At 45.1% G+C, this 27,744-nt stretch overlaps 2 protein-coding genes and 1 long non-coding RNA gene across 3 annotated transcripts; all 3 read left to right on the forward strand.

The window, feature by feature from the left end:
• Window positions 1-3,900: 3,900 nt before the first annotated feature.
• Window positions 3,901-6,352, forward strand: LOC308493032. The gene is made up of 2 exons (XR_013992601.1): window positions 3,901-4,083; window positions 4,948-6,352. It is a non-coding gene; the product is annotated as an uncharacterized lncRNA (long non-coding RNA).
• Window positions 6,353-9,250: 2,898 nt separating this feature from the next.
• On the forward strand, window positions 9,251-10,671 carry HILPDA (hypoxia inducible lipid droplet associated). The gene is given in 3 exon segments (XM_081038456.1): window positions 9,251-9,381; window positions 10,271-10,492; window positions 10,495-10,671. Coding segments are annotated over 2 exon segments (189 nt in total). The 5' UTR covers window positions 9,251-9,381; window positions 10,271-10,338; the 3' UTR covers window positions 10,530-10,671.
• A 3,524-nt stretch (window positions 10,672-14,195) lies between these two features.
• Window positions 14,196-22,332, forward strand: GARIN1A (golgi associated RAB2 interactor 1A). Its single transcript, XM_081038254.1, has 6 exons — window positions 14,196-14,638; window positions 14,980-15,004; window positions 17,851-18,035; window positions 18,882-19,131; window positions 21,397-21,515; window positions 22,044-22,332. The coding sequence occupies exons 3-6, from the start codon at window positions 17,872-17,874 to the stop codon at window positions 22,240-22,242; spliced, it is 732 nt and encodes a 243-aa protein (XP_080894380.1). The 5' UTR covers window positions 14,196-14,638; window positions 14,980-15,004; window positions 17,851-17,871; the 3' UTR covers window positions 22,243-22,332.
• The last annotated feature ends 5,412 nt before the right edge of the window (window positions 22,333-27,744 follow it).

Consider the following 27,744-nt stretch of genomic DNA (forward strand, 5'->3'; position numbering starts at 1 on the left):
CTGCTGATCGTCAAATAAAGTTACAAAACTGAAAAAAAAAACTTTTGAGTAGTCATAATTTGTTTAGATTAATCCATATGTTTTGTAAATGTTCGTCACCTTTTTTCCTTGGATCTTCTAGATTCAGTTTCTTCTTAGGTACATGCTTCAAAAGGTTCCTTAGTAAGGGTCTTTAGTGGTTAACTCTCTATTTTTGTCATCTGAAGATGTCCTTAGTTTGCTTTCCTTCTTAAAGACTAATGGTTTTATTCAAATATAATTGACATACCAAAATTCACCCTTTTACAGTGTACAATTCAGTGATTTAGAGTCTAATTACAGAGTTGTGCAACTATCCCATTGTCTAATTTTAGAACATTTGCATCATCTCAAAAAGAAACCTTGCACCCATTGGCTGTCACTTCCCAATCATTCACCACTCCCTCCAGCCCCTGGCAACCACTAACTTACTGTCTATCCCTTTGATTTGCCTGTTCTGGACATTTCGTATAAAGGGAATCATACAATATGTGATCTTTTCTGTCTGGCTTCTTTCACTTAACATGATGTTTTCAAGGTTTATCCATATTGTAGCATGTATTTCATTTCTTATAGCCAAACAATGTTTCATTGTACCACATTGTGTTTATCAATATACATTTATCCATATATTCTCCAGTGGTTGATATACATTTGGGCTGTTTCCACTTTTTTGGCTATTTTAAATAAAACTGCAATGAACATTTGTGTACAAGTTTTTGTGTGAACACATTTTCAATTCACTTAGGTATATACTTAGGAGTGGACTTTCTGGGTCATATAGTAACTCTATGTTTCACTTTTTGAGGAACTGTCAAACTCTATTTCCCAGTAGCTGCACCATTTTACATTTCCAACAGCAATGTGTAAGGGTTCTATTTTCTCCATATACACACCAATGGATATTTTCTTAAAAAAATAAATAGCAATCTTAGAGTGTAGAAAGTGGTATCTCATTTTGTATGTCTTATCTGATGAATTTGTTTTAACACAAACTGTAGCATATTATACAGTTTGCTTCTTATTGTGGAGAGCATGTTTGTATGTACGAAATGTCTGATTCTCTGACTGGCTTTATCGTAACCCATTGTAAGAATGTGCAGTCCTAGTACCGGTAATTTCCTTAACCAGTCCCCTACTGGTAAGCTGTTCTGTTTTTCCCCAGTCTTTTGCTATTACAAACAGTGCTGCAGTGATTGCCTCTACATACTCCATTCCCGCATGTAATAGTTTGTCTGCAATGATCATTCCTGGAAGTGGAATTCTAGGTTAAAGGGCATGTGCATTCTTTTATTTTTATAGATATGCCAGATTGATTTCCACACAGATTGCACCAATTTTTACTCACCAGCTATGTAAGGACACGTTCTTTAAAATGGACCCTGGATCATAACATCAAACTGTGAAGCTGCTGTATTATTTTTCTTTTTTTAAAGATTTTATTGGGGAAGGGGAACAGGACTTTATTGGGGAACAGTGTGTACTTCCAGGACTTTTTTTTCAAGTCAAGTTGTCCTTTCAATCTTAATTTGTGGAAGGTGCTGTTCAGCTTCAAGTTGTTGTCCTTTCAGTCTTAGTTGTGGAGGGCGCAGCTCAGCTCCAGGTCCAGTTGCCGTTTTCTAGTTGCAGGGGACGCAGCCCAGCACCCCTTGCGGGAGTCAAACCGGCAACCTTGTGGTTGAGAGGATGCGCCCAACCAACTGAGCCATCTGAGAGCTCACCGGCAGCTCAGCTCAAGGTGCCCTGTTCAATCTTAGTTGCAGGGGGCAGAGCCCACCATCCTTTGTGGGACTCAAGGAATTGAACTGCCAACCTTGTGGTTGAGAGCCCACTGGCCCCTGTGGGAATCGAACCGGCAGCCTTCGGAGTTAGGAGCATGGAGCTCTAACCACCTGAGCCACCGGACCCGCCCCTAGCTGCTGTATTCTTAGTACGGTACTTCTGTATGGGCCAACTATGGAAGCACTTCTTTTGAGGGGCTTGGGGACTAGGGTATGGCTCATAAAGAGCTTTCCCTGTATAGCAGATCTCACGGAGGAGGTAGAACATATAGAGGGTGTCTTGGGGCCACACCCACCCTTTCTTGGAGGAACAGTGGGTACTCATAGAAGATGACGAGTAAGATAATCACTTTTTCATTTATTCCTTCAATCAACAAGTATTTATTGAAAGCCTACTATGTGGTGCTAGGTCCTGGGACCACTTGAAAAAAGAAACCACACCAGATACTCCTCACATTGATGTTTTCAGGCTTTTGAGGAGAAGCAGACATTAATACAACTATAGATAAGGTAACACATAGGGAGGGAAATTTATATCGTGTTACTGGAGTGTATAGCAAGCGTCTGAGAGTCACCAAAGTGTTCCCAGAGGAAGTTTGTTTGAATTGAGAGATGAAGGATGAATACAAGACTAGCCGAAGGGGAGTCTCTTTTTCCTTTGATGGAAAAGTATGTTTAACAAAGAAAGGAGGTAATAATGTCTACCTCCCAGGGTTGTTATGAGAATTAAGTTCAATAATAGATGTGATGGATTTAGCAAAATGCTTGGCACATGTCACTTACCTGGTGAATGCTCATTTGCTTTCCACTTTTCCCTTCACTCATGGCGAATGGTAAAATTTCAGATCCCCAAGCAAAGCTCTGCCACCGTACGGTATGTTCTTATTTTATATTTCTCTACCACCAGTTCCCTCCTCCATTTCTGGGCTCCTAAGCATTGTAATACATTTATCATAGTCTACTTTAGGAGCTAATTAGATTAATAACCATTTATTTTGCCCTTAATCTATACTAGGTGCCTTACATCCATTATTTAATTTAATCTTCATAATAATCTTAGTAGGCAAGAACTATTATTACTCCCATTTTATAAATGAAGAAACCAAGGTAAGTAGAGGTTAAAGATAATAGCAAATTGCAGAGCAGAATTCAAGCTGCAGTCTGATGAATTTCCAGCCACTACCCTAGCACACCTTGAGTTGGTAGTTATCTTTTTCAGGTCTTGTTTATCCAGCCAGGTGACAAGCTTCCTAGGACAAGAACTTGACTTTATACTCTTTAGTAAAACAATAGCTACTATTTATTGAGCATCTACTATTATTAATACATACTTTGCATGCGTTATATCTAATCCCCACAACTTTGTTTTATACGTTATTTCCCCCACTTTACAGAATAGTAAATTTACGCTGAAAGGGATTAATTAATTTGGCAAGGTGGAGACAGGGCAAGAATCCTGATACAGGCCCAGTACCTACCCAGAGATTCTGGTCAGTAATGTTTGTAGTGATAGATGGGAAAGCACAGAGCTATATTCACCCAAACCCTGGTTGTCCGCATGTGGCCTGACCTCGAGACACCACTCACTCCCATCCTCAGGTTTGGAATGAAGAGTGGGGTAGCTTTTGAAATCTTGTTATCTCTAGACAGTGAAACTTCTGGAAAGTCACCTCTTCGGTGCCTGGAATGGAGGAAACTGGGGATACAGGACGGGATGGGAGTCTGATGCCTTCCACCCACCAGTGCTTTGTTGAAATCTCTGGTGAAGAACCCATCCTCCGCTGCCCGGATTTCATCCCGTCCAAGATGAGGGCTCCTGGATTGGGGCTCCTCAGGTATGTTTTTTACCCATTTGGGAGGGGGGGGGAATGAGCTTTCCGATTCCTTCCAAAGTTTCCTGCATCAGGCAAATGTAGTCGAAGGCAACACACGCCTTGTCCCACTGCTGACCTCGCTGACTCAGAGACGCCTGTGTCTTTTGAAACAGCCCTGACCACTCGCACAGGGGACCACCCGAGCCCCCAGACCGCCCTCGCCGGGGGCGGGGCCGCGAACGGGCCGCAGAGCGCATGCGTGGGCCCGGATGCGCGTGCGCGTGCTCAGCGGAGCTGCGGCCAAACGTGGGCGGTGCCGGCGTCCTTTCTGTGCGCCTGTCCGCGGCCTGAGCTTTTGTCTCCCGAGGGCTGTCTGGGTTGGGGTTTCGCGCTCTCCTTGGCCGACCTTCGTCCCGACTCCTGCACGACCCGCTGTGACAGCGAGCGGCCGCTCCCGGCTGCTCCCGGAGGTGAGCGGCCCTCTGGGCTTCCCCAGCTCCCGGCCGCGTTTCCCGGGCTCCGTGCTGGGTCGGCCTTGCCTTCCCCGGCTGTGGCTGCGCCTCCTGGAGCTTCCCTCCTCGCACCGCCCCCTCCCGGGTCCCCACGCAGCCGCCCCAGCCGTGCTTTCTCCAGGAGTGGCCCTGGTCAGGATCCACGTGGCCCACGCCATCCTCGCCAGTTCTGGGTTAGGCGTCCAAAGCATCTCCTTCCTATCACTGCACTTGACTTGTGTGTGTAGTAACAGCCTGTTTTGTTGCCTGTCACCCCTAGACTCTTGTCTCCAGTGCCCCCTGTGGCATGATTACCCTCCAGGGTGCCTCACACATTGTTAATACGCAGGGTATATTTGTTATGTAAGTGAACTTGATGATTTTGACCCTAAGAATTATTTTGACATTCATAAAGTCAGGATTAACTCCAACCTGAGATGTGAGTGAAACTTGCAGGCAAGTTGCTTACTGAAGGTCGTGTTCTTCTATTCTCACAACCGCCCAGCCCCCCAAAATGTCTTGATCTTCATGTTAGGAATGTTACTCGTCCCTGGACTGTGACACAGGGATTGCTTTATATCTAGTCGGAGAAGTAAGTTTTTACATTAAAAGAAGTAAAGGTTTTAAAGCATGCTCTTGAATTAGTATAAGAAGCAAGACCGGCTCTGCACCTGGGAGTTTACAGTGTAAATATACTTGAGCTTCTGCTGTGGAAGAACATCCATGGGTCCCTGTCCCCCTGGCTGGGCCTCTCCCTTAGCTCCATGGGAAGACAGAGCGCTCAGGGCCAGATGCATGTATATCCCAAAAGCATGTAGACTAACCTTGCTTCTCTTTCCTCAGCCCACAGACCTTCAAGAAGCAGAAGGCAGCTCTACTGCTGTGTAAGAGTGGGATCCTTTCAGCCATGAGGCAATGTGTTGTATGACGTCTCTCAAAAGATGACATTAATCAAATGAATGTTAGTGTCACCATGAGACAGGCAGGACAGTCAAAGAAAATGGCGGAAGCACGGTTGTCATTCGAGGAGCGCAAGACCATTCTGAAGTGGTATTTGAAATTCGAGAAGGTTGCAGAAGTACAACGACAATGGAGGCGTGAGTACGCAACAGAGCCTCCAACACGCCTAACAATTGCACGCATTCGTGATAAGTTTGAGATGCATGGTACTGTGTGTGATGTGCACCTGGGAAGATCCGGGAGACCTCGCACAGCAACAAGTCCTGCTTCTTCTGCGATGGTGTTGGAACAGTTTACACGCTCGCCACAGAAGTCTACCAAACAGTGTGCACGTGAGACAGGAGTTAGCAGAACAAGCATACGACGCATTCTTAAAACAGCAAAAGGGAAAGTTTTCATCCCAAGATTATTACATGCACTGAATGAAGACGACCCTGATCGAAGGGTGCAGTATTGTGAGTGGTTCCAAAACATGGTACGAGAGGATGAGGAGTTCATGGGGAAAATGGTTTGGTCTGGTGAAGCACAGTTTAAATTGAATGGAACAGTGAACCGACATAATTGTGTGTTGTGGGCTCCAGAAAATGCACACATTCATGTGGAAGAAGAAGTCAATGTACCGGGCCTCAGCGTGTGGTGTGGACTGTCATTAAGGGGACTAATTGGGCCATTTTTTTTTGAAGGTACCGTTACTGGTCAAGTGTACCTAGACATGCTGCGCACATCCATTATACCTGCAATTCGTACACTTTTTGGGAATGATCGATTTTACTTCCAACAAGATGGCTCCCCTCCGCACTTCCACCGAGATGTGAGAGCTTACCTTGATGAGAATTTGGCAGGACAATGGATAGGACGAAGAGGTGTGGTTGAGTTTCCCCCACGTTCTCCTGACTTAACACCCATTGACTTCCACCTTTGGGGGGCCTTAAAGGATGTGGTGTACCGTAGAAAACCGGCTACACTGGCGGAACTTCAGGAAGAAATTGAAACAGCATGTGCAGCGATACAAATGGACACTCTCGTCAACGTTGCTCATGCAGTTGTCCACCGTAATCAGAAGTGTCTGGACGCTGATGGTAACCACTTTGAGCACCTCTTGTAATTGTAGAAGTCAAACGTGACTTGTGTTCGTCTTTTGTTACCAGTATATTTTGAGTGTTACAAATTTTTTTTTTTTTAGTATTACAATTTTAATACAGTGTTTTCCTTTCCTAAAATGTGTAACATTTTTTTGGAACCCTCTGTATAAAAATTGGTGGTTTTAAATAAAATGTTTTGGCTCTGACATGCTTGGTTTAATTCTTATAAGAAAGCTCAGCATGTTACGTAAGTAAAAGTGTAAAGCTCAGCTGGAGCCTTCCCGTCATGCTGGCCTCCTATCCGTGCCCTCTTATCAAAACGCTGAAGGTTTTCTATAGAGCACAGTGGGAAAAATCATTGGCCTCAGTTATTCTTGATGTTCTTTCTCACTGTCATATGTATAAACTTAATCTCCTTGACCAAGTGTGTGGCCCAGACTTGCTCATCTGCTTTTCTCTAATCTAGGTGCTTATGGAAACTGGGTGCTCTGGGGGCACAGTGCCGATGGGCTGCCTGCAACATCTATTCCACTCTCAATGAAATGGCTGCTGCTCTAGCAAAAGCTTATTTCCTTTCCTTCACTTTTTCCTTCACTCGTGGTGAATAGTAAAATTCCAGATCCCCAAGCAAAGCACTCATTGCTTGGGGATCTGGAATTTTAGGTATGTTCTTACTTTATATTTCTGTACTACCCGTACTCTTGTCTTCCTCCATTTCTGGGCTCCCAAGCACTGTAGTACATTTATCATAGTCTACTTTAGGAGCTAATTATATTAATAATCGGCATTTATTTTGCCCTTAATCTATACTAGGTACTTTACATCCATTATTTAATTCAGTCTTCATAATAGTAGGTAAGAACTATTATTACTCTCATTTTATAAATGAAGAAACCAAGGCAAGCAGAGCTCAAGGATAATAGCTAGCAAATTGCTGAGCAGGGTTCCAGCTCCAGTCTGATGAATTTCCAACCATTACCCTACCACACCTTGGGTTGCTAGTTAGTTATCTTTTTTAGGTATTTACCCAACCAGGTGACAAGCTTCCTAGGGCAAGAACCTGCCTTTATGCTTTTTAGTAAAACAATAGTTACTACTTATTGAGCATTTATGTAACACATACTTTGCACGCGTTATTTCTAATCCTCACAACTCTGTTTTATATATTATTTTCCTCATTTTACAGATGAGGAAATTTTGGCTAAAAGGGATGAATTAACTTGGCCAAGGTGGAGACAGGACTCCTGATATAGGTGGGCCCAGTACCTACCCCGAGATGATGGAAAGTAATATTTGTAGTTGATAGATGGGAAAGCACAGAGCTATATGCACCCAAACCCTGGTCGTTTCCATGTGGCTTGACCTTTAGACAACCGCAGTGAATACGTTGGAGAGGGGCCCATCTCTTCCTTTGAGCTGTGTGAAAATAAAAATTAGAGCTTACAATAAGCAGAGCCCAACAGGTTCTTGTGGAACCCCTGCTCTCACTCACTGAACATTGGGGGCAATGAGCAAAGTCCCTCATTGGGAGTTTTGTAGTCGATGGCACAGATAACACTTAAGGCATGTTTTCTCTGTGTCCGGCAATTCTCAGGCTTTATGTGGATTAACTCATTTAATTTCCAGGTAAGGACTTTTATCATCGCGTATAACAGTTGAGGAAACCAAAGTACATTTGGGACGTCTGACACTGATTTCAGAACTTGAGCCTGGGCTAATCATGTGAGAAAAGAATCAGAGTGAAGCACAAAAACAGACAAAACTGTAGTGTAATGAAGGACCAAAAATTCCTGCAGGCTGAGTAGAAAAATTAATTTCAAAGTGCTTGCCTGCCTGCCAACACGTCTCCATCCCCAGCTTTCTCCTTTCCCGCCTCCCCATCTAATCCTCCCTGACAGATGACAGAGCCAGGAAAGTAGGTGAAAGGTCGTAGTTGGGATTTGGCCCCTCCCTTCCCGTTCAGCCCCTTTTCCGCAGAACAGCAGAGGGATATTCCCAGTTCTTACCCATCCAGCGCGGGCACGTTAGCCTGGCATGGAACCTGCAGTCCTAGAGCGCAGTGGACCTGCCTAGAGTCACCTGTCTCCGAACTTTGGCTCTCTCCCCTCGTGCTCCCCAGGAGGCAGGCACTGAAGCCACCACAGCCTTCCCTTCCACAGCGTGGATGTTCTTTCCCAGGGGCTCCCCACTGCCAGTGTGTCCCCAGGATTCGGCTTACTGAGGTGCTCCATCGGGTGCTCTCACAACAGAACATCTGCATTTATTTGGGTTGGGAGGGAGATGATTACTTAGTAAGGTTTCCCAGCGTCCAAATCTGGGCACATGGCTGGGCTGGGAGCCTGCTACCGGTAGCTCTTTGGTTCAATCTGAAGGCATCCTTAAAAATCTCCTAGAGGCCACATTTCATATGACGAAACCGGGGCCAATAAGTGTAAAGTGACATCCACGTGCAGTGAAGCACAGACACCAGGGCCAGATGAGTATTTCACATTTCCTTAAACAATGTTGACAAGCTCATAGAATTCAGAATGTGTTTAATTGAATTAAACCTCAGGACTTGGATTGAGGGCGGGGGTGGTGTGTGCTATCTTGTTATCTCTGGAAAGTGAAACTTCTGGAAAGTCATCTCTTCAGTGCCTGGAATGGAGAAAACTGGGGATAGAGGGTGGGGTGGGGTCTGATGCCCTTGGCCAATCGGTGCTTTGTTGAAATCTCTGGTGAAGAACCCATCCTCCGCTGCCCGGATTTCATCCCGTCCAAGATGAGGGCTCCTGGATTGGGGCTCCTCACGTATGTTTTTTACCCATTTGGGAGGGGGGGGGAATGAGCTTTCCGATTCCTTCCAAATTTCCTGCATCAGGCAAATGTAGTCGAAGGCAACACACGCCTTGTCCCACTGCTGACCTCGCTGACTCAGAGACGCCTGTGTCTTTTGAAACAGCCCTGACCACTCGCACAAGGGACCACCCGAGCCCCCAGACCTCCCCCGCCGGGGGCGGGGCCGCGAACGGGCCGCAGAGCGCATGCGTGGCCCGGATGCGCGTGCGCGTGCTCAGCTGCGCCACGGCTATAAGGGGGCGGCGCACACGGCCGCGCTCCGTGCTCTTCTGCGGACCGGCTGGTGCCTTCGGAGTGCTGTTCGGTTTGCGGCTTGGCGCTCTCCTTGGCCGGCTTTCCTCCCGTTCCTGCAGGACCCGCTGGGACAGCGAGCGGCCGCTCCCGGCTGCTCCCGGAGGTGAGCGGTCCTCTGGGCTTCCCCACCCCTGGCTCCATTTCCTGAGTTTCGTGCTGGGTCGGCCTTGCCTTCCCCGGCTGTGGCTGCGCCTCCTGGAGCTTCCCTCCTCGGTCCGCCTCCTCTCGGTCCCCACGCAGCCGCCCCAGCCGTGCTTTCTCCAGGATCCACGTGGCCCACGCCATCCTCGCCAGTTCTGGGTTGTGCTCCGTGCCATGCTCTCCCAAATCATTCTTAGTGTCTCCTTCCTATCATTGCGCTTGACTTGTGTGTCTAATAACTGCCTGTTTTCTTGCCTGTGTCCCCTGGACTCTAAGCCCCAAGAGGACAGGGTTCTTGTCCACAGGGCCCCGTGTGGCCCGATTACCCTCCAGGGCGCTTTAGACATTGTCGGTAATCGGGGTATATTTGTCATGTAAATGAACTTGATAAATTTGACCCTTAGAATTATTTTGACATTTATAAAGTTTATGATTAACTTGAACCTGAGATTTAAGGGAGACTTCCAAACAAGTTGCTTACTCACGGGCATGTTCTTATATTCCCACTACCGGCCCAGCCCCCCAAAAAGACTTCACTTCAGGAATGTTTCTGGTCCCTGGACTGCGGCACAGGGAGTGCTTTGTACCTAGCAGGAGAAGTAAGTTTGTACTTTAAAAAGAATTATAAATTTTAAGGCATGCTCTTGAATTAGTCCTAGAAGCAAGACTGGCTCTGCACCCGGGAGTTTACAGTGTAAATATGCTTGAGCTTCTGTTGTGGAAGAACATCCATGGGTCCCTGTCCCCCTGGCTGGGCCTCTCCCTTAGCTCCATGGGAAGACAGAACGCTCAGGGCCAGATGCATGTATATGCCAAAAGCATGTAGTCTAACCTTGTTTCTCTTTCCTCAGGAGCCACAAATCTTCCAGACGCAGAAGGCAGTTCCACTGCTGTACAAAGGAGTGGGATCCTTTCAGCCATGAAGCACATGTTGAACCTCTATCTCTTAGGTGTGGTGCTGGCCCTGCTTTCCATCTTCACTAGACTGCTGGAGTCCCTGGGGGGCTTACTGGAGACCCCACCACCTGGAGGCTCCTGGACCACCAGAGATCAGCTAGCCAGCACCGTGCCCCCAAGGGCCTTCCAGAACATCCATCCAGAAGGGTGTGAGAAGACCTCCCTCCACCAGCTGTAACCTTGGAGCACAGGCCTTACCCTTCCAGCCAGGTGTCCCAGTTCCCAGGCAGGCAAACTCAGCCTCAGTGTTATCACAGAACTAACTGACGAGGCCCTTGAAAGGGCCCCTCCTCCATCTGGGTGCTTCTTGCTCTGGAAACAAGAGCCTGTTTTAATACACAGGTGTGAGTGGGTTGCCTATAGTTTTGGGATGAAGTGATCTCACGCTTTTCCCCAGAGTCTGCTGTATGTTTTGCTGACCTTGGCAACGTGGCTCTGACCTCTCTTAGAGGAGGGCTCGTGCTGCAACTTCAGCTGTTGGGAGATGATGTTTTCAGCCCTCCTTCCTAAACATCTGCCAAGAATCGGTTTGGACTTGGGTGTCTTATGGTCAGTTTCTTTGGTGTTGAGCTTCTCATTCATGTGATCTCTGTGTGTGGGTAACAGTTGAAGAGGTGTGTTAGTTGGCTGTCGGGAGGGGGAAGATGGAGTGTTCAGTGTTCAGTTCTCATTGTTTTCCATTTTTCAGTCCTGCCTCCAACAGAGTGTGTATGTGTGTAGATGGATCTGAAGGGGGCAGTAGGGTGACAAAGCCTGCTCAGGAGATGGGCATTATCGCCACCATGTGGCTTCAGTGAATTTTTCTAATGAAATAAAGTTTCATATATATTTCCACCATGTGTCATGTTGACTTCTGCTCTTGAAATTAGTGGTTCGGGGAGGGTCTTCATTCATAGATCTGAAGTTTAACTTCTTAAAACTGTGGAGCAGAAAATGCTGAAAACACATTGTTTATAAAACAAATTAAATGAATCTCTGAATTTGGAGGCAGGGGCAGTTGGGTCTGCCTGGCATTACCAATTGTCTGAGCCTTGATCAAGACCGTTACAGTCCCCTCTTGACTGTCAGCCTCTAAAGAAAAAGGAAAATGATTATTTCTTCCAGCCCCTTTGCCTTCAGTCTCAGGGAAAGAGGGCTATCAGTCCAGTAGGCCTTGGCTTTTTTCTTCCGTACTTTTATCTACCAGAATGACTACTCAGTTCAGATTGTTCTCTAGACCAGCTGGTAAAATGTCCCTATCTCATAAATGATTGTTTCTGTTTGTTCCCAGATCTTAGCAGCTTGGCCTTTCTACAGAAATGGAGGGTTTTTCTTTTTTCTGACATCCACCACCCCTCCATCCAACGCTGCATGTTGAAGCGTATTCCCTCCTCTGCCTGTGGTGATACAGGCACACCTCAGAGCGGGTTGGGTTCCAGACCATTGCAATAAAGTGAATATCACAACGAAGCAAGTCATGAATTTTTTGGTTTCCCAGTATACCTAAAAGTTCTATGTACACTATACTGTAATCTACTAAATGTTCAATAACATTATGTCTAAAAATGTATATACCTTAATGAAAAAATACTTTATTGCTAAAAGATACTAACAGTCTGAGCTTTCAGCAAGATCGTAATCTTTTTGCTAGTAGAGGGTCTTGCCTCGATGCTGATGAAAACTCGATATCTGCAAAGTACAATAAAATGAGGTATGTCTGTCTATTCACACTCTCATCTTGGTGTGCACATCATTTTATATGTGGTGAGTTTACTTTTGTCAAAGGGTAAGAATGGAACATGGTATCCTCTGCTAAACCAGTCGTGCCTCCTGAGTGTTCTTAAGCGCCACTACCCGAGAAGCCAGTGATTTGGGCAACATTTATTGTCCTGTGGTCGTCATTAGTGCTGTTTATCAAGTATTTCCAACTTCCAACCTTCTGGTCCCTGGTCCTTTGTGGTCAGCTGGGTTTATGTGACTCATCTTTTGGTATCATAATACTCAAAAATATAGTTGGTTTTTTATCTCTGATTTCAGGCAGTTTCATGTACCTGTAGCTGTCCTTTTCTAGATGTATTTCTTAAATTTGATACATTTTCTCATTCAGATGCCTCTCCGACTAATTTGAGGGTGTGTTGAATTTTCAACTAGAGAGCTGAACCTTAAGTCCCTTTCCCAAGCAGTTTAATTGAAATGGTTTACTGGGGGCTACAACCTTAAGGAGGTCTTTGTTCCAAGACAATTTAACCTGCTGGGAGGTTTCAACAACAGATGTGATGGCCATACCATAGTTTTGATCTTTCCTATGAGTAAGATGACCAAGTGTCTGTTTGCCTGGCAGGAGATTTCCTGGGATGCAGAACTTGGGGTGCTAAAACGGGGACAGTTCTGGGAAAACCAGGACAGTCACCCTACCTAAACAGCTGAATTTGAATTGGTGTTTGTCATTCCAAACATTTCTCAATTTGATCTATTACCGGTTAAGAATGCGAAGCAGCTGCTCATGTGAACCCTGCAAATTCACTGGTTCTGTAGTTTTTCTCGATCCCTTATGCCTGCTTGTGAGCTGGCCAGTTTCCCTCTTAGCTCATCTTGCGATGCTTTGTCAATGGCAACTATTCAGTTCGTGCTGCTAAAATTCTGTTCACTCTCTCCCAACTTACTAGATAAATTAGATTAAAGTATGTCTTCTAAGTTACTGCAGGCAACAGTTTTACCAAATACTCTGCTACTAGATGAATAACAGGTTACCATCCAGCCTCCCAGAAGAGCTCTTTGCTGCCTTCCAAATAAGTTAATGTCTCATATACTAGGGTTTTGTTCTATTTTGTTTAATATGCAACACTGCCACCTAGAGGCCAATCTCAGTATCAGTCAAGGACACATTAGGTTGGGTTATATTGCAGCAACAACCCTAAAATCTCAGTTGCTTAAAAACAATTGCCTAAGGATGGTCTCCTAGGAAGCAGAACGGGGCCTAATCAAGGGAATTGCGTTTGCTTTCATCACACCTGCTAAGTGGAACAACACCATCATTAGTCTGCTGTGTCTCCCAGTCTTGTCCCTTGTTGCATTTATTCTGTCTCTGTTTCACCATTATATGTTAGACGTGTGGGGGCACATGGCTTGTCTTTTTAGTTTACAGATCTCCATGTCAAGCCAATTCTGAAACTGTTATAGAAACTATTGTGCATCACTCAGATTCTTGAATTTGAACTTGATACTGTGTCTAAAGGGAATTCTTGGGTTGCCTCCTTTGGGGGAGACATGGTGAAGTATTCCACCTGAAGGAAAGAGAGTAAGATGAATGATTATTGACTAGGTCATTAGTGGTCATCAGTAATGTTCTCCAAATATTTCTACCCTTGCTTTCCAGGCACGTGATAGAATTGCACTTCCTGACACTTGTGGTTGGATGGGGCCACGAATTAGTTCTGGCCAGTGAGTTATGAGTAGAAGTGACTTGTATCAATTCTTGGTTGGAGCGTATGTGCGTAAGCACTGGTTGAAAAACCTCTAAAACTCTAATTTTCCTTCCACCTGTGAGCAAGCAGCAATGCTCCAAATGGAACTGTTCCATTAGTGTAGTTCCTGGAGTGGGCATGCCGTGGAGCAGAGCCCTCCGCTGACCCCTGATGAACATGCAGAGAAATAAACCTCTGCTGTGTTAAGCTCCTTTGGTTTGGGGTCTTTTGTTACTGCAGCATAACTTGGCCTATCCTGACTGATACATTGCTTATAGCTCCTACTGGTACCAGGCATTGACTAAGATCTCATAATTACCCACCTCAGATAACATACATAAGATAGTAGGGGGAGAAGCATGTAAACAGATAATGTTTCATGGTTCTATGATAGAAATATATGTACAGGACAGTGGGTACATGAAGTTATTTGCAGGCAGGAAGTGGCTGTTAGGAAAAGTTTCTTAGAGGATCTGAATTTTTAAAAACGAAAAGGTGGTCAAGTTAGGAGTTTCCCAGCAGACTGAACAATGAGCAAGGGCATGGAGATGAGCCTACGCACAGCATATTTAGAAAACTCCAAGTACAAGTTTTAAGTCCCTATGGATTATTAGCTTGAGGCCTTAACTCTGGTGCCATCTTTTCATTTTACTACAGAGGAAACAAGGAAACTCAGTGACTTTAACAATATCATTGAACTAATTGGTGGTTGATTCCCAGGATGCAGCCCTTTTTTCAACATCATGATTTTTTTTTCTGTTTCAAGGACTCTTCAAAATGCAGCACAATGTATCAATAATGAGCTGTTTCACCCCTGAGGTAATTCATATGTGGGTACAAGTCACACTTACAGAGAAAGTTTGTGGGAAGCCTCACTGTGGGGGGAGGAGCGAAGGCTGTGGATTTCCTGAGGGCCTTCCTTGCTGTTCTGGCTAGCTCATTGCCGTCTTGGCATAATCTTGGAAGGAGTCATTATCCACATGTCTGTGGGGGGGGATTGAGTAGAAAATGGAATATGCTCCATTACTGCGAGTTTGTAGCGGGTGGCAAAGGGAGAGAAAAACCCTGTTCCTCCCTACTCCTCTCTTTCCTCTTCTTTTTTCCTTTCCTGTTGTTGCCATCACATTCCTGATGTCATTCCTGCCATTGTGAGCCGGCAGGCCCTCCTGGACTAGAGGACAGCCCGTAAGTCATGAGGGGAGGTGGAGCTGTGGAGGTGGGGGGGCAGTGGTCACACCAACACCTTGGAGTGGGGCTGGGTCTGCGTGGAGCCCCAGGGATGGTCCCCAGCCCATTCTTCCCAAGAACCAATGAGTAAAATTAGGGGCCTCCCACCTGAGGTCAGGGAACCAGGCCCTGGAGTGGAACTTGGGGTGGAAGATGGCCTTCTTTGTAAACTGATTCACTCTCCAGAATTCAACTTGTTCTCTGACTCGGTGGTGTTTGAAAGCAACTTTATCCAGGTACCCTTGTATAGCTCAGAGCCAGCTCTCTGTCCCTTTCGAAAATGTGTTCCCAGGGGTTGATCCAAAAATGCTGTGGCCTTTTACAGCCCTGGGGAGGAGAAAGCCACGCCAGTTAGAAAAATAAGAGGGTCTGGGTCACAGGTTCACCTGTTTGTACTTATAAGGGGTTCCCTGCAGGTCATATATGCTTTAAGGAAAAGACGTATATATACCCTGCAAAAGGAGACAGCAGAGCTCACTATTCAGGAAGGGTCCATAGATACCCTCCTGGAGCCCCTAGTCCAAACTGGCTGGTTAGAGGAGGTGAAAGTGACTGTCAGAATGCCGGCTCTGAAATCCAACCTTCTCTCTCTCAGACCATTTAGAAACAGGTGTTTTGGAGAGCAAGGCTGGATAAATTGTCCTTGCCTAGATTCTACGATCCCCAAAAGGGTGGTGATATGACCGATGGGAGTGAGCATTTGTGGCCTGGGGAAGCATGGAGCCGCTGGGAGTGTGGGTCCGTCATTTCAATACATAGGACATCTTCCCAAGGTTGCCGCCCTCCTCCCACTAGTGGTCTGGCTGGAATCTGTGCACCTGTGCTCCTTTGCAGGTATGGCACAACCAGTTAGGCAGCAAGCTGTGTGCGGGGGCAGGAGAAGCAAAAAGGGATCAGAGAGTGTCCCTGGCCAAGAAGCTCAGGAATCTGTAGGTTCTGAAAAGATGCTATAAAATAGTAACTGTCTAGGAATGATTTGGACCAGCTGATACCTAAAGCATGAGTAGAGAGGGCGGGGCTAAGGAGCTCACAGCACTTTCTGGACTTTGGCAGTTGAAGAAGTCTTTCTAGAAGGCGGGGTCTCAGCCATTCTTTTAGGTATTGCTGAGATGTTGGTAAGTGTAAGAGCAGGGGAGGGCATTCCAGGCAGAGGGACTTCAAGTACCTGGGTGAAGGCAGGAGGCTGGAATACACAGAACGGGACTGCAGTCAAGAATCCATTCGATGGAGTCCAAAATCGTTAGGAGTTACAGGAGAAAGAGTGGGAACATTTGAGGTGGGTACTGGGCTTAATTGGGAGATCTCTTCACAGAGCAGTGAACTACTCTCTGCTGAAGCCCCCAGATTTCAGAGAGTTTGTTCATGGCTCTGGGTCCTCCATGGTCCCCAGGGAGCTGCATGGTGGGGTGATCTGCAGGCAACCTGTGAGTGTATCATTCCTGACACACTCGGCGGAGAAGGAGCAGTAACATGGAAAATTCAGACTCGGAATCCCAAATTCTGGGCATTTCTATTTGGGTGTGATGTTTTGGCAACAGATTTATTCTCCTAGTGTGTTCTCTTCAGCCTAATGGTGAAACTGTTTCAATTCTCTGGATGGACAGTAAAGAAACTCAGGCTGTGCCAGGGATGGGGAAACCTGCCTGCTGCAGTTGACCCACAGCAGAGTTCAAGTTCACTCAAAATGATCCAGCCCACGTAGTTCCTCTGATCCCTCTCTCCTCTCCTCTCCCCTCCCCTCACCATCACTGCCATCAGCTCCAAGCAGCACCACCCACAAGCATTTATTTAGCACTTGCTCTCAGTGTGTGCAACCCTCTGCTGTGTCATGGATCGGAGTTTCATTCCACAGCAAGGGCTCTGAAAAATGTCTACTTTTAGAAAATCAAAATTCACTTTTCTTGGAGCACCGTCCAGACAGGTTTGTGGGAACTTAAATTTCCATCATTCCTGGTGCTTTCCCCTTGCCCCCAGTTCCCTCACAGGCTGCGAAATGGTCCTGATGGTCTTACAAAGTCCAGAACATTTGGAGAAAGCCCTCTGGTCTTGGGGACCTAGGGGCCACGTCTCGGATGTTCCTTACCCTGGTCCCTGTGGTTCCTCACAGATGCTTCTCTGACTACCCTGGAGTGTGAGATGGGGGTGTCTTAGCTGGGATACTGCTCCCAGCTGTGCCAGGCATCTAGTCTCCCTGTCCTGCCACGACCCCAAGGCGCTGCAAGAGAACAGGTCCTTGTTACACTCAAGACCCAGCAACAAGCCAGGCTCTCCCTCATCTTGGAGGAAGCAAACATTCCTCAAGTTGGGCTGTCTGGGTCTTCCCCATTCCACAACTCTTTCCTCACTCTCCTTCCCTTCTGGAACTTTCTTCGCACAATCTCCCTTCCAGACAATTAGTAACGTGTGCTGGCTTCTTCTACCCTAGGATGGAGGAATCGAATTTCAGTGCCACTTAGCTTTTTCTTATTATGTTGCTGCAAACGTTACTTCGGTTTTTGTAATTATTTTTAACCTTTGGAACCGCAATTACTTTTGCACCAACCTAATACTAGTGCATCCTTTTCAAGTTCGATAATGCAGAGGACATGAAGAAGGGCAACATGGCGTTCCTATTGCCAATGAGCTTGTCTATTTAGGGGGACCCACAAAGAGGATGGAAGCAGGTCCTGGCCAATTTCCCACACACGTGTCAGAAGCACCGATGCTCCCAGTTCGTCATCAAGTTGAAGTGCCCCTTTTTAGCCCGTGTCCTTCCACCCTTGTCGTCTGCGTCTCTGACCCATATACCTCGGTCTGACTTCTAGGTCACTAAGCTCGGGAACTGGATGGACGTCCGTGAAGCGTTGACCACTGTGATCCTTGGGGTGACCTCCTCGGTGCCATCCTTGCCACTCCCCAACGTGCTCCTCATGGCCAATGTCACCTGGCCCCAGGGTCCATTTTCCACCTGGAGAAGACCTGGCTGTGCACCAGTCGTCACTCTCAGGAGGTAAAGAAAGGCCTCAGGGAGGTACCAGAAGGGGTGGGGTGACTGACTACATTGTTTTGCAGGCGGACTTCAGATGAAAAGAAAGGACAGTGTTCCTTGGTGTGTAAACTATGTAGGACCTCATTCATTCATTCATGTGACAAATATTTATTTAGTATCTACATGTCCCAAGCACTGTGCTTGGTGTTATGGGTGAAGCACCAGTCCCTGCCTCAGCCTAGTTTTTGAGGATCTTGGATTCTTTTTTCATTTTGTCAATTTAGACTTAGGGGGTTTCCAAAAAAAAAAAAGAAGGTGATGGGTACAAATGTCAAATGGGATTATGAAGTGTTGAGATTGAAAAAACAAATAGTGGATGTATAGGAGACATCCATCCTTCTCCTTACTCCTTCAGCCTCTTTCAATACAGTTAATCAGCATACAGAGGGCAGAAGGGGACCTGGAAAGGGAGTCAGAAAAACTTAGTTCCAGTTCCTACTTAAGGAGAGCCAAACTTGGGCACTTAGCGTCTCTGAACCTCAGTTTCAAAATCTGTAAAATGGAATTCATAATACTTATCTTTCCTCCATCAAAGGATTGTGGTGAGAATAACATGAGGTATTATACATCAAAAGTCAGCCATTGTTATTCAAGTGGACAGATTCTTTAACAACTAAGGCCCTGAACATCAGAGAACAGTCGGTCTTAGTAATCATTCCCACTCTCAGACCACACACTCTCTCCTTTGGGCATCCCCTGAGCAGAGGTAGGAACCAGGTGAAATTGAGCCAAGCTCTAGGTAGGCATCAGCGAGGTTGATTCAAATCCTGAGCTCCTCCATTATGCAAATTTCCTGATTGTGTCCAGGATTCTTCCCCTAAAGTATGTGGAGCTAAAAATCTATGACCGGCTCCAACGCATCCTGAGAGTTAGAACAGTGACTGAAAAGACCTACTACCTGAAGCTCCACGAAAAACACCCAGAGGCTGTGTTTCAATTCTGGATCCGCTTGGTGAAAATTCTGCAGAAAGGTCTGTCCATCACCACCAAAGACCCGAGAATCCAGTTCAGTCACTGCCTGGTACCCAAGATATCCATCAACTCCACTGAAACGACAGTAAGTGGGGCCGTCCTACCAAGATCTGTAGAGAGTGGGGGCGGGGGTATCAGAGGCATAGCCCTTCCTTAGGACTGATGGCTATTGTGCCATGGGGGGATGAGCAGACTTCATTTTCAAAGCTCAGTGACGCATACTCCAAATCGAGCTCTACAAACACACAATGCAAGTTAATTTAGTTTTCCTAAAAAAGAACGATCAACTATTCAACTCATTAAAAAATTCCTTTGCGCTTTTTTTTCCAGTTTTGTAAGAGAATAATGCTCACTGAACAAAATCAGAAAAATCACTCCCATTTCTCTTCAGCTCCAAGCATTCACTTTGGCTTCTTCTACCCTAGAATGGAGGAATACAATTTCAGTGCCACTCAGCTTTTTCTTACTAGTGCATCCTTTTCAAGTTAGAGAATGCAGAGGACATGAAGAATGGCAACATGGCGTTCCTATTGCCAATGAGCTTGTCTATTTGGGGGAACCCACAAAAAGAATGGATTCAGGTATTGGCCAGTGTCCCACACTGTCAGAAGCACAGGTGCTCCAAGCTTCTCTTTCATTTTAAATTAATTTTTAAAATTATAATTGTTTCTTCTACTCTTTTAATTTTTAATTTATATTTTTCAGGACATTTTATCTATCTATCTATCTATATCTATATATATATAAAAATCATAAGTGTCTGGATGCTGATGGTAACCATTTTTAGTACCTCTTGTAATTGCAGAACTCAAACGTGATTTGTATTCATTTTTTGTTATCGGTGTATATTATTACAATTTTAATCATTTTTTTCCTTAAAAATGTGTGTGTGAAACATTCAAAACATTTCTGAATGTTGCTCTCTTTTCATTTACATTATATCGTAAGCATTTTTCCATTTCTTTTAGAAGGTCTTTGCACACATCGTTTTGATAATTTCATGCCATTCAGTTGTATGAATGAATGAAAATTTACTTCACCATTCCTCAAATATAACACATTTAGAGTTGTTTCTAAATTCTCATTATTGTAAATGATGCTAAAACCATCATTTATATGCATTGCCTACAGTTTTGATTGTTTTCTCAGAGTAGATTTTTAGAAGTGGAATTCAAAGGGTATGAACATTTTTAAAGCTCTTGATACATATTGCAAGGTTATTTCCAGAAAGTTCACATCAAATTATACTCTCTCTAATAATATAAGCATATGTCTGTGTCATTGTATCCCTATCATAATTGAAAAATATAATTTTAATAAATTTTCTAATAATGATAGGTTAAAAAGTGGTATCTCTGATTTCCAATGAGTTTAAACATTGTTACATTTTTTTTTTTCTTTGTGCACTGTCTATTGTGTTCTTTGGCCATTTTTCTGTCAGCAGCCTTGTGTTTTTCTAAATTGATTTATAAAATAAAGCTTTTTATGCATCAATAATTTTAACCCTTTTTTAAAAAGATTTTCTCGGGGGAAGGGGAACAGGACTTTAATGGGGAACACTGTGTACTTCCAGGACTTTTTCCAAGTCAAGTTGTTGTCCTTTCGATCTTAGTTGAAAGGCGCAGCTCAGCTCCAGGTCCAGGTCCAGTTGCTGTTGTTAGTTGCAGGGAGCACAGCCCACCATCCCTTGTGGGAGTCGAGGAATTCAACTGGCAACCTTGTGGTTGAGAGCCCACTGGCCCATGTGGGAATCCAACTGGCAGCCTTCGGAGTTAGGAGCTCGGAGCTCCAACCACCTGAGCCACCTAGGCGGCCTGAATTTTAACCCTTTAACCACAAGTTTTTGAAAGTATTTCCCCCAAGGATTTGCTTTTCCCTTTCAGTTTATTTAAGGCTTTTTTTTTTTTTTAAATCTTTATTCTGACACACAGAAGGCCTTCCCAGGACCTGCTTAGGGTAGAAGCACAGGAAGGAAAAGCTTGATAAATCAGATTTCCTAAAATCTTGAGATTTCAGACTCTAAACACTTTCCTTCTCTCATTTAAGTTTTGTACTTTAGGTATGCCATCACTGACTTCAAAAGTCAGCTTTTATAATGCTACTGCTCTGGTTTGTAAAGTTCAGATGTGGAGCTCTGGGTAGAGTAGCCCCAGCAGCCCATCAGAGAGAGGAAGCAATCCTGCCGGGAGCCCCATTTTTGGTCTGATGATTCTGGGGCTTCATGTTTAAGGAACAGGTTCCCAGAGCTAAGCTGGAAGACTCACATGAGTTCCTTCAAGTTCTGGCCTGAAGAGGTCAAGAACTATCAGGGAGCCAACCTGGTCATCTGACTGTAAATTTCTCCATCCAGCCTGAAAGCAGCCTCCCGTCGTCCTCCCAGCCCAGCGAAAACCGCATGCTGTTAGCAGCTGAGCAGACCAGTGGCAGTCTCTTCGATTTCTCAGGAAAGTCTCAGCTCACAGCAGACAGGTAGGTCCTCTGTGCACTGCAGGCAGCTCTCATGCCCCTTCCTGCAGCATAGAACTGTGGGTAAGATCAGTGGGTTTTTCTAGATACCAAGTGGTTGTGATTTTTAAGAAGATGTTATTGTTTTGGAGAACGTCTTAAAGTTTTCTTTGCACTTATTATGCTGACTCCAGGCAGGTTATAGTGGGGACCAGGCAGATCCTGGTGGGTTTAGACTTTGCCTTTGAGTCATAACACTTTAGGTTTTCAACCCATGAAAGCCGTTTGGGGGAGTGTCTGTTCCACTTCGGTAGAGCAGGACTTAACTCCAGCTTTCCTCCTGCCTGGCTATCGCCACTCAAGTCATTCTTAGGAACATCATACCGTGTGTATGTATTGTCACTGCCAGTCATTTCCACATTCACATTTGTGTTCAAGGCACTCATGCTGGAAAAGACATAATTAATAAGCAGTGTTTAAATTAGATTTTTAATAGTGCTTTCCTTTTCTTTTATTGCTTTCAATGACCCCGAAATTCCTGGATTCCAACAGAAACACCGACACTGCCATTGAAATCTATGATTCCAACAGCTACAACAAGACACCCTCACCAGTGGCATCTCCAGTCAACTTGACCATACCCATGAGGGCCACCTTGAGCCACAGCCTCTGGGAACAAGAGAATCCAGATGAGTGCTTCCTGCAGGCTCCTGCAGCCAGTTCCCTAGGAGAGAACTTGTTGGGACCCTGACACCTAGCCAAACAGGATGGTCTTCTCTGTGCATGGGTTACAACCTCCTATAAAGCTGTTTTCCTACTGTGGGCCAAATGACCATGGGAGAGGTAAGATGGTGTTTGCAACAAGGTGCTTCTGTACTTGCACAGATAAACCTCCAAGTGAGTTCCTAATTGTTGTAGGTTGTGTTGTGGGGGTGGGGGGGTGCTCCACACTGGGGAAGGGCTGATTAAGAGCAGAAGCTCACTCCTTGGGAAAAATTATTGGGCAAAACGTTTCATCTGCTCAGTGAAAATCTCAAGGCAGCCAAGCAAAACTAAGAAAGGCGGTCTAGAGGAAAGGGCCTGAGGAGAAATCCAACTTCCTCTGTCAAACGGAGAGGGGAAAACTGAGGCAGGGCTGCTCCAAGCCCAAGTGAAAAAAGTCCTGAGAATGTTGGTGACCAACTGGGAGATGCCTTTGTGTTGCCCCACTTATCTCAAGTAAGAAATTGAGTGTTTACTGCCCCACTCCCTATGCTAGTGTAAAGCTATGAAGGCTCACCCTGGGCTGTGCACACTTTGGTTGCTGATGAAGACATGGCTTCTGGTAAGGAAGACGGTGACCACCCACCACCGGAAGTCCTGATGGGTTTGATTCTTTTTACCCAGGACCTAATGAAAGCAAACTGGAAGACACAGTGTCTGTGATATCAGGGACAGGGCGGGGATTTGGGCCAACCTCTGGACAAGTGGGGAATATTTACCTGGAAAATAGAACATCATTCAGTAAACATTTATCATGCTCCTGGTAGGTGCCAGATCTGAGCTCGATGATGGGTGTGTCAGAGAGAACAAGACAGATGGGCAAGTTGCCTGCCCATGGGAGGGGATGGGAGAGCTATCAATCCCTGTTTTGGAGACACAGAATGGCCATTAATGACGTTTGAGCTGCCCAGTCTACAAATCAAGGCTGGCGGACCTGCTTTCCTATGGTTCACACTATAGGAAACAGAGTGAGGGAGCGAGAAGGAACATGGCGGCCCTGGCCTGTGCCCTGGGCTAGGTTAGGTCAGAAAAAAAATCTGAGCTGAGAGAATACCCAGTGTTTGTGGGTTTCTTCCTGCCTCTAATAAAAATAAAACAGACTTCCTTTTGGCATGTTACTATCAATTGTTGGTGCTGGTGAGTGACATCTAGAAGCTGAACTTAGAAGAGATTAATGGTTTCCAGGTGGCTTTGGCCAGTGGGATGTCCACACAGGAGATCGGAGGGTGAAAGGAAAATGGGGTGAAGACAATTATTCTCTCCCTTGTCATCACTTAAGCCAGGCTGCGGTGTGTCCCTTAACTGCTCCTCTCATGGTGGCCTGTTCTAGTCAACCCTCTCTTTCCTAGTTCCAGTAACCATTCCCTCCCCTTCCCCTCAGGTCTACTAGCTAACTGATGCTCCTTCCTGAATTTTAGATCTTGAGCAGGGATGTCACTCATCCCCACGAAGTGTGGCAGTGGGGGCAGCATCCTGACCAGGCAGCTCTGGCTGTGTGAGTTGCTGGGCTTCTATCCAGCTTATTGCTTCTGTTTTGGTTCCTGCCTATCCCTCAAGCCTGGTTCCCTTAACTTTCAGTTGCTGCCAAGAACCCCAACCCCTGCCCCAATAGTCTTCCAATAAATTCCCCTTAGCTTATGTTTGCCTGTCACTTCCTTACTTCCTGTGTTTACAACCATGAAGTCTAATTGATGTGCTGTTCCCAGGAAAGTGGAGGCTGTGAGGCAAATGTGGCAGCCATAGGCGTCTCATTTGTTTCTGTATCTTCCAGTACTTGGGTCCCATTAGACACCCAGTTAAAGGTTGTTAAATAAATCCATTTCTGCCAGAGACAGTGCTGATTGCCCCACATTGTTCCTCCCCCCGAAACAAAGGAAGAAACTACAATCTTTGCTGAATGGATTTATCACTGAAATTGATTTCCCAGAGACTATGTCTTAGATGAAAATAACACCACATAAGGGATTGGTAAACCTTTTAATGGGCAATAAATACACCATTTAAAAGAAAAAAGAAACAAAACATGGTTATCCAGTGTCAATTAGAGCCCACCAGAACATGACATTTGCAAGAACAATCCCCCAAACAACGTAGGAATGCATCTTCAAGTTTCTGAAATGGAGTTCAGAGGAAATGTCAAGGAACAATACCAAAGCAGACCCACTTAAAATGTGTGATGGGGGTGAGATGAAAGCTTTACAAATGTCCTTATAAATCTTAAGAAAAATAATAAACAGCTGGTCATTGAAGACTCTAGTTGTGTTGATGAGACAGCACATAGAGGAAACAGAGAACCTGGGGGCACTGAATATGTAGAAATGAGGGTCTTGACCTGGATCCTGGGGATACCAAGGGATTCACTAATGACCTCTCAGAACCACAGGCTATTGTTTTAGAGAACAAAACAATATACAAGGGATCTCATCTTCAGCAAGATTCCTGTTAGGTCAGGTTAGCCAGAATCCCCCTTACCCTTGATGTTTCCTCTTAGTAATTTTCCATCCACTGGCCCCACCCTGCTTATTGGCTATGAATTCCCACTTGCCCATGCTGCATTCAGAATTGAGCCCAATCTCTTTCCCCTACTGCAAAATTTCATCGCCGTGGTCCTATACCCATTGTGACAATAAAGCCTTACCATGCTTTAAAAATAAATAAATAAAAGCCCATGGGTCAATCTTAAGAAATCCAAGACTGGTTTCAAAAGAGGGAAACAATCACCGAGAGTAGTAAAGCTTCATAAAATGAGCATTTAAAATGAAAGTTAGATTTAGTAAGGCTAAGACCACTTACAGGAGCTATAACTTGAAACAACCAGACATAGAACAATTTAGAGATATTCTGAGAGGTAGCTGTTCTGGTTTTCTCTCTGTCTCCGATTCCTGCCTGACTTAGGATAAATCAATTAATTTCCTTATTGGAGTAATGGATTTTTAAATTTAAAATATAACTAAAATTTTTAATTATCCCAAAATAAAACGATGTTTTTGAATGTTAATAGTTGGAATAGTAACCAGAAACACACCGCCTGTCCATGACATACAAAGAAACATTCATAGATAGTCTGTTTTTTTCTGAGTTGGTTTAGCCCCCTAAAGTCTCCAGTTAAGCACATTGGTGTGCACAAAGAAGGAAAGGAATTTCTGTCACATCCATCCCTCCCCTCACTACCATTTAAGGACCATATCTAGATGCAAAAAGAATGTGGTAATTAGTGGTATGGGATTGTCACACACTCTACTCAAGACATGCCATTTGTAAATACTTTGCATTTTTAAGTGTCTTCACATCTACAGTCTAATGTGATTTTCATAATTGTGTGTGAGAGTTATTATTATGAACTATACTCACATTTCACAGATGAGAAAAGTCCAGAACAACTTGGCATACCCTTTGGACAGATGGTGATTCTCAAAGTGCAGTAAAGCAATGGCTTCTGGGTCTCTTCTCACAGGAAGGAGTCAGTCCCCCTCGTGCCCATTCCTGTCAGCCGTCATCACTGAGACCTTTGGTAGCTTGCTCAGTCCAGCCTAGTTTCTAAGCCGAGGGGCCAGGGCAGCCTGGACACCCTGATTCTTTCACACGCCTGTGTAAGTAGAGAGGACAAGTGCCACAAGGTGGCGCCACATCACAGCTGAGACGCCAATGAATTGGAGCTGCACCTCCCAGCCCCTCGGCTGAGCAAGCCAACCCCGGGGATTTCACTTTACAATAAGGCCACCCCAACCCGATTGACTATTTGGGACCCCACTTATAAATCTATCGTGGAGTTTTACTGTTGTTCAGTAGCCAATTCAATACACCTTTACGGGACTTTTTTTGTGACTCCTGCGTTCTGGGCACCAAGTTCCGATTAGATTTCATTCTGACTTGTAATAGAGCCATGCACAAACAAGTACGTATTGGAATATATGTATTTTAATTATAGTTTTTCTCCTCTATATTTCAGTTGGGGCAACATATCAATTATACATATGCATTCTAATCACTGCGTTTTGTTTCAGAATGGTAAAAGACATGTTACAAAATATTCGTCATGAAAAGGGGACTTGGGTCTGACAGAGTTGAGAACCACGGTATTGGGGTGTTGACCTTCTCCCAGATACTGCCCTATGCACTTTGATGACACTTTTTAACCTTCTTGGGCTATCTCCACTTTCTCCCACCTCACACTGCGGCTGCTCCTGGAGGCTCCTTTGCTCTGCTGGTCCCACAGTTTCTCCCTAGCTCTCAGGGAAGCAAGCCCTGACAGCGTCACTGCACCCCAGTCCAATGCCACTGGTGTCATCGCCTGCTCCTAAGGCTCTTTTCCGCTCTCCCCAATCCCACTGTGACATCCTGTCTGTCCTTCCCTCACTCCAACTCACTTGTCATCTCTAGTCTCTTGTGGTCTGTCCGTCTGGTGAGAACCTGGCCTGTGCCATCTCCTGACAGTTTTTAAATGTCTCCTCCTCTAGTTGAGGGTGTATCCTGTTCTCATGGAGTAATCTTTGTCTGTTCAGCCTGAAGATCTCAAAAATGGTGAACCCAGCTGAGCTTTTCTGCCTCTGCTGAGACAATGCTGAAATAAATAGGGGCTTCTACTCGAAGATTTTTTTTTAATTAATTAAATTTATTGGGGTGACAATTGTTAGTAAATTTACATAGATTTCAGGTGTACAATTCTGTATTACATCATCTATAAATCCCATTGTGTGTTCACCACCCAGAGTCAGTTCTCCTTCCATCACCCTATATTTGATCCCCTCGAAGATTTTTCTTACTGCTGTTTTTCTTGAGCTGATTACTCACTTCCTTGGTGGTGGTGGTGGTGGTGGTGGTACGTTAATTTGTGAGAAGACACACGATTATATTAACTAGCTTGCTTTCTCTATTATCAGGCCATACCCAGATTTTCTGTTCTCTGTATTCTTTGGCCACCACTTAAGCTCTTTTCTTATTAATTTGTCACTAGTTAAATCTTTCCTGTTTAAGAAAAAAATTATTCTGTATTCACTATGGATGTCAGAGGGAGTAATTCCGTGACATGGCTTCTTTGCAGAGGCTGCTGATTATCCACTGATATCCTTCATCCTTAAATGATAAATAATAGAATTCCCCAGTGCAAGCTGGGCTCATGGCCACCCAGCTAAAAGCTACATTTCCCAGCTTCCCTGGTAGCTGGGTGTGGCCATGTGACTGAATTCCAACCAGGAGGATGTGAGCAAAAGTGATTGTGCCATTTTCAGGCCATTCCATTAAAAGGAATGAGTGTGTAGTCCCCTTCCCTTTCCTGCTTCTTGCTGGCTAGGATGCAAACATGATGGCAAGAGCTGGAGCAGACTTGGAACCCAGAGATGGAAGCCACAGGTTGAGTATGGCAGAGACTCTAGCAGCTCTGGACTGCTTACCTTCGGACAGCTAAGTAAGAGAGACTTCTATTTTAAGTCACTGTATTTTGGGGTCTTTTGACAACCTAGACTATAAGTAATATAGCATCATGCCACTACTT

The sequence above is a fragment of the Rhinolophus hipposideros genome, assembly GCF_964194185.1.
Source record: "Rhinolophus hipposideros genome assembly, chromosome: 25".
NCBI lineage: Eukaryota > Metazoa > Chordata > Mammalia > Chiroptera > Rhinolophidae > Rhinolophus > Rhinolophus hipposideros.

What these genes read in the sequence shown, in the direction of transcription:
- GARIN1A (XM_081038254.1), top strand. Translation starts at nt 17,872, where the DNA reads ATGGACGTCCGTGAAGCGTTGACCACTGTGATCCTTGGGGTGACCTCC. An exon ending in CCAGTCGTCACTCTCAGGAG is followed by an intron (nt 18,036 to 18,881) that starts GTAAAGAAAGGC and finishes GATTGTGTCCAG; the next exon opens with GATTCTTCCCCTAAAGTATG. An exon ending in TCTCAGCTCACAGCAGACAG is followed by an intron (nt 21,516 to 22,043) that starts GTAGGTCCTCTG and finishes GGATTCCAACAG; the next exon opens with AAACACCGACACTGCCATTG.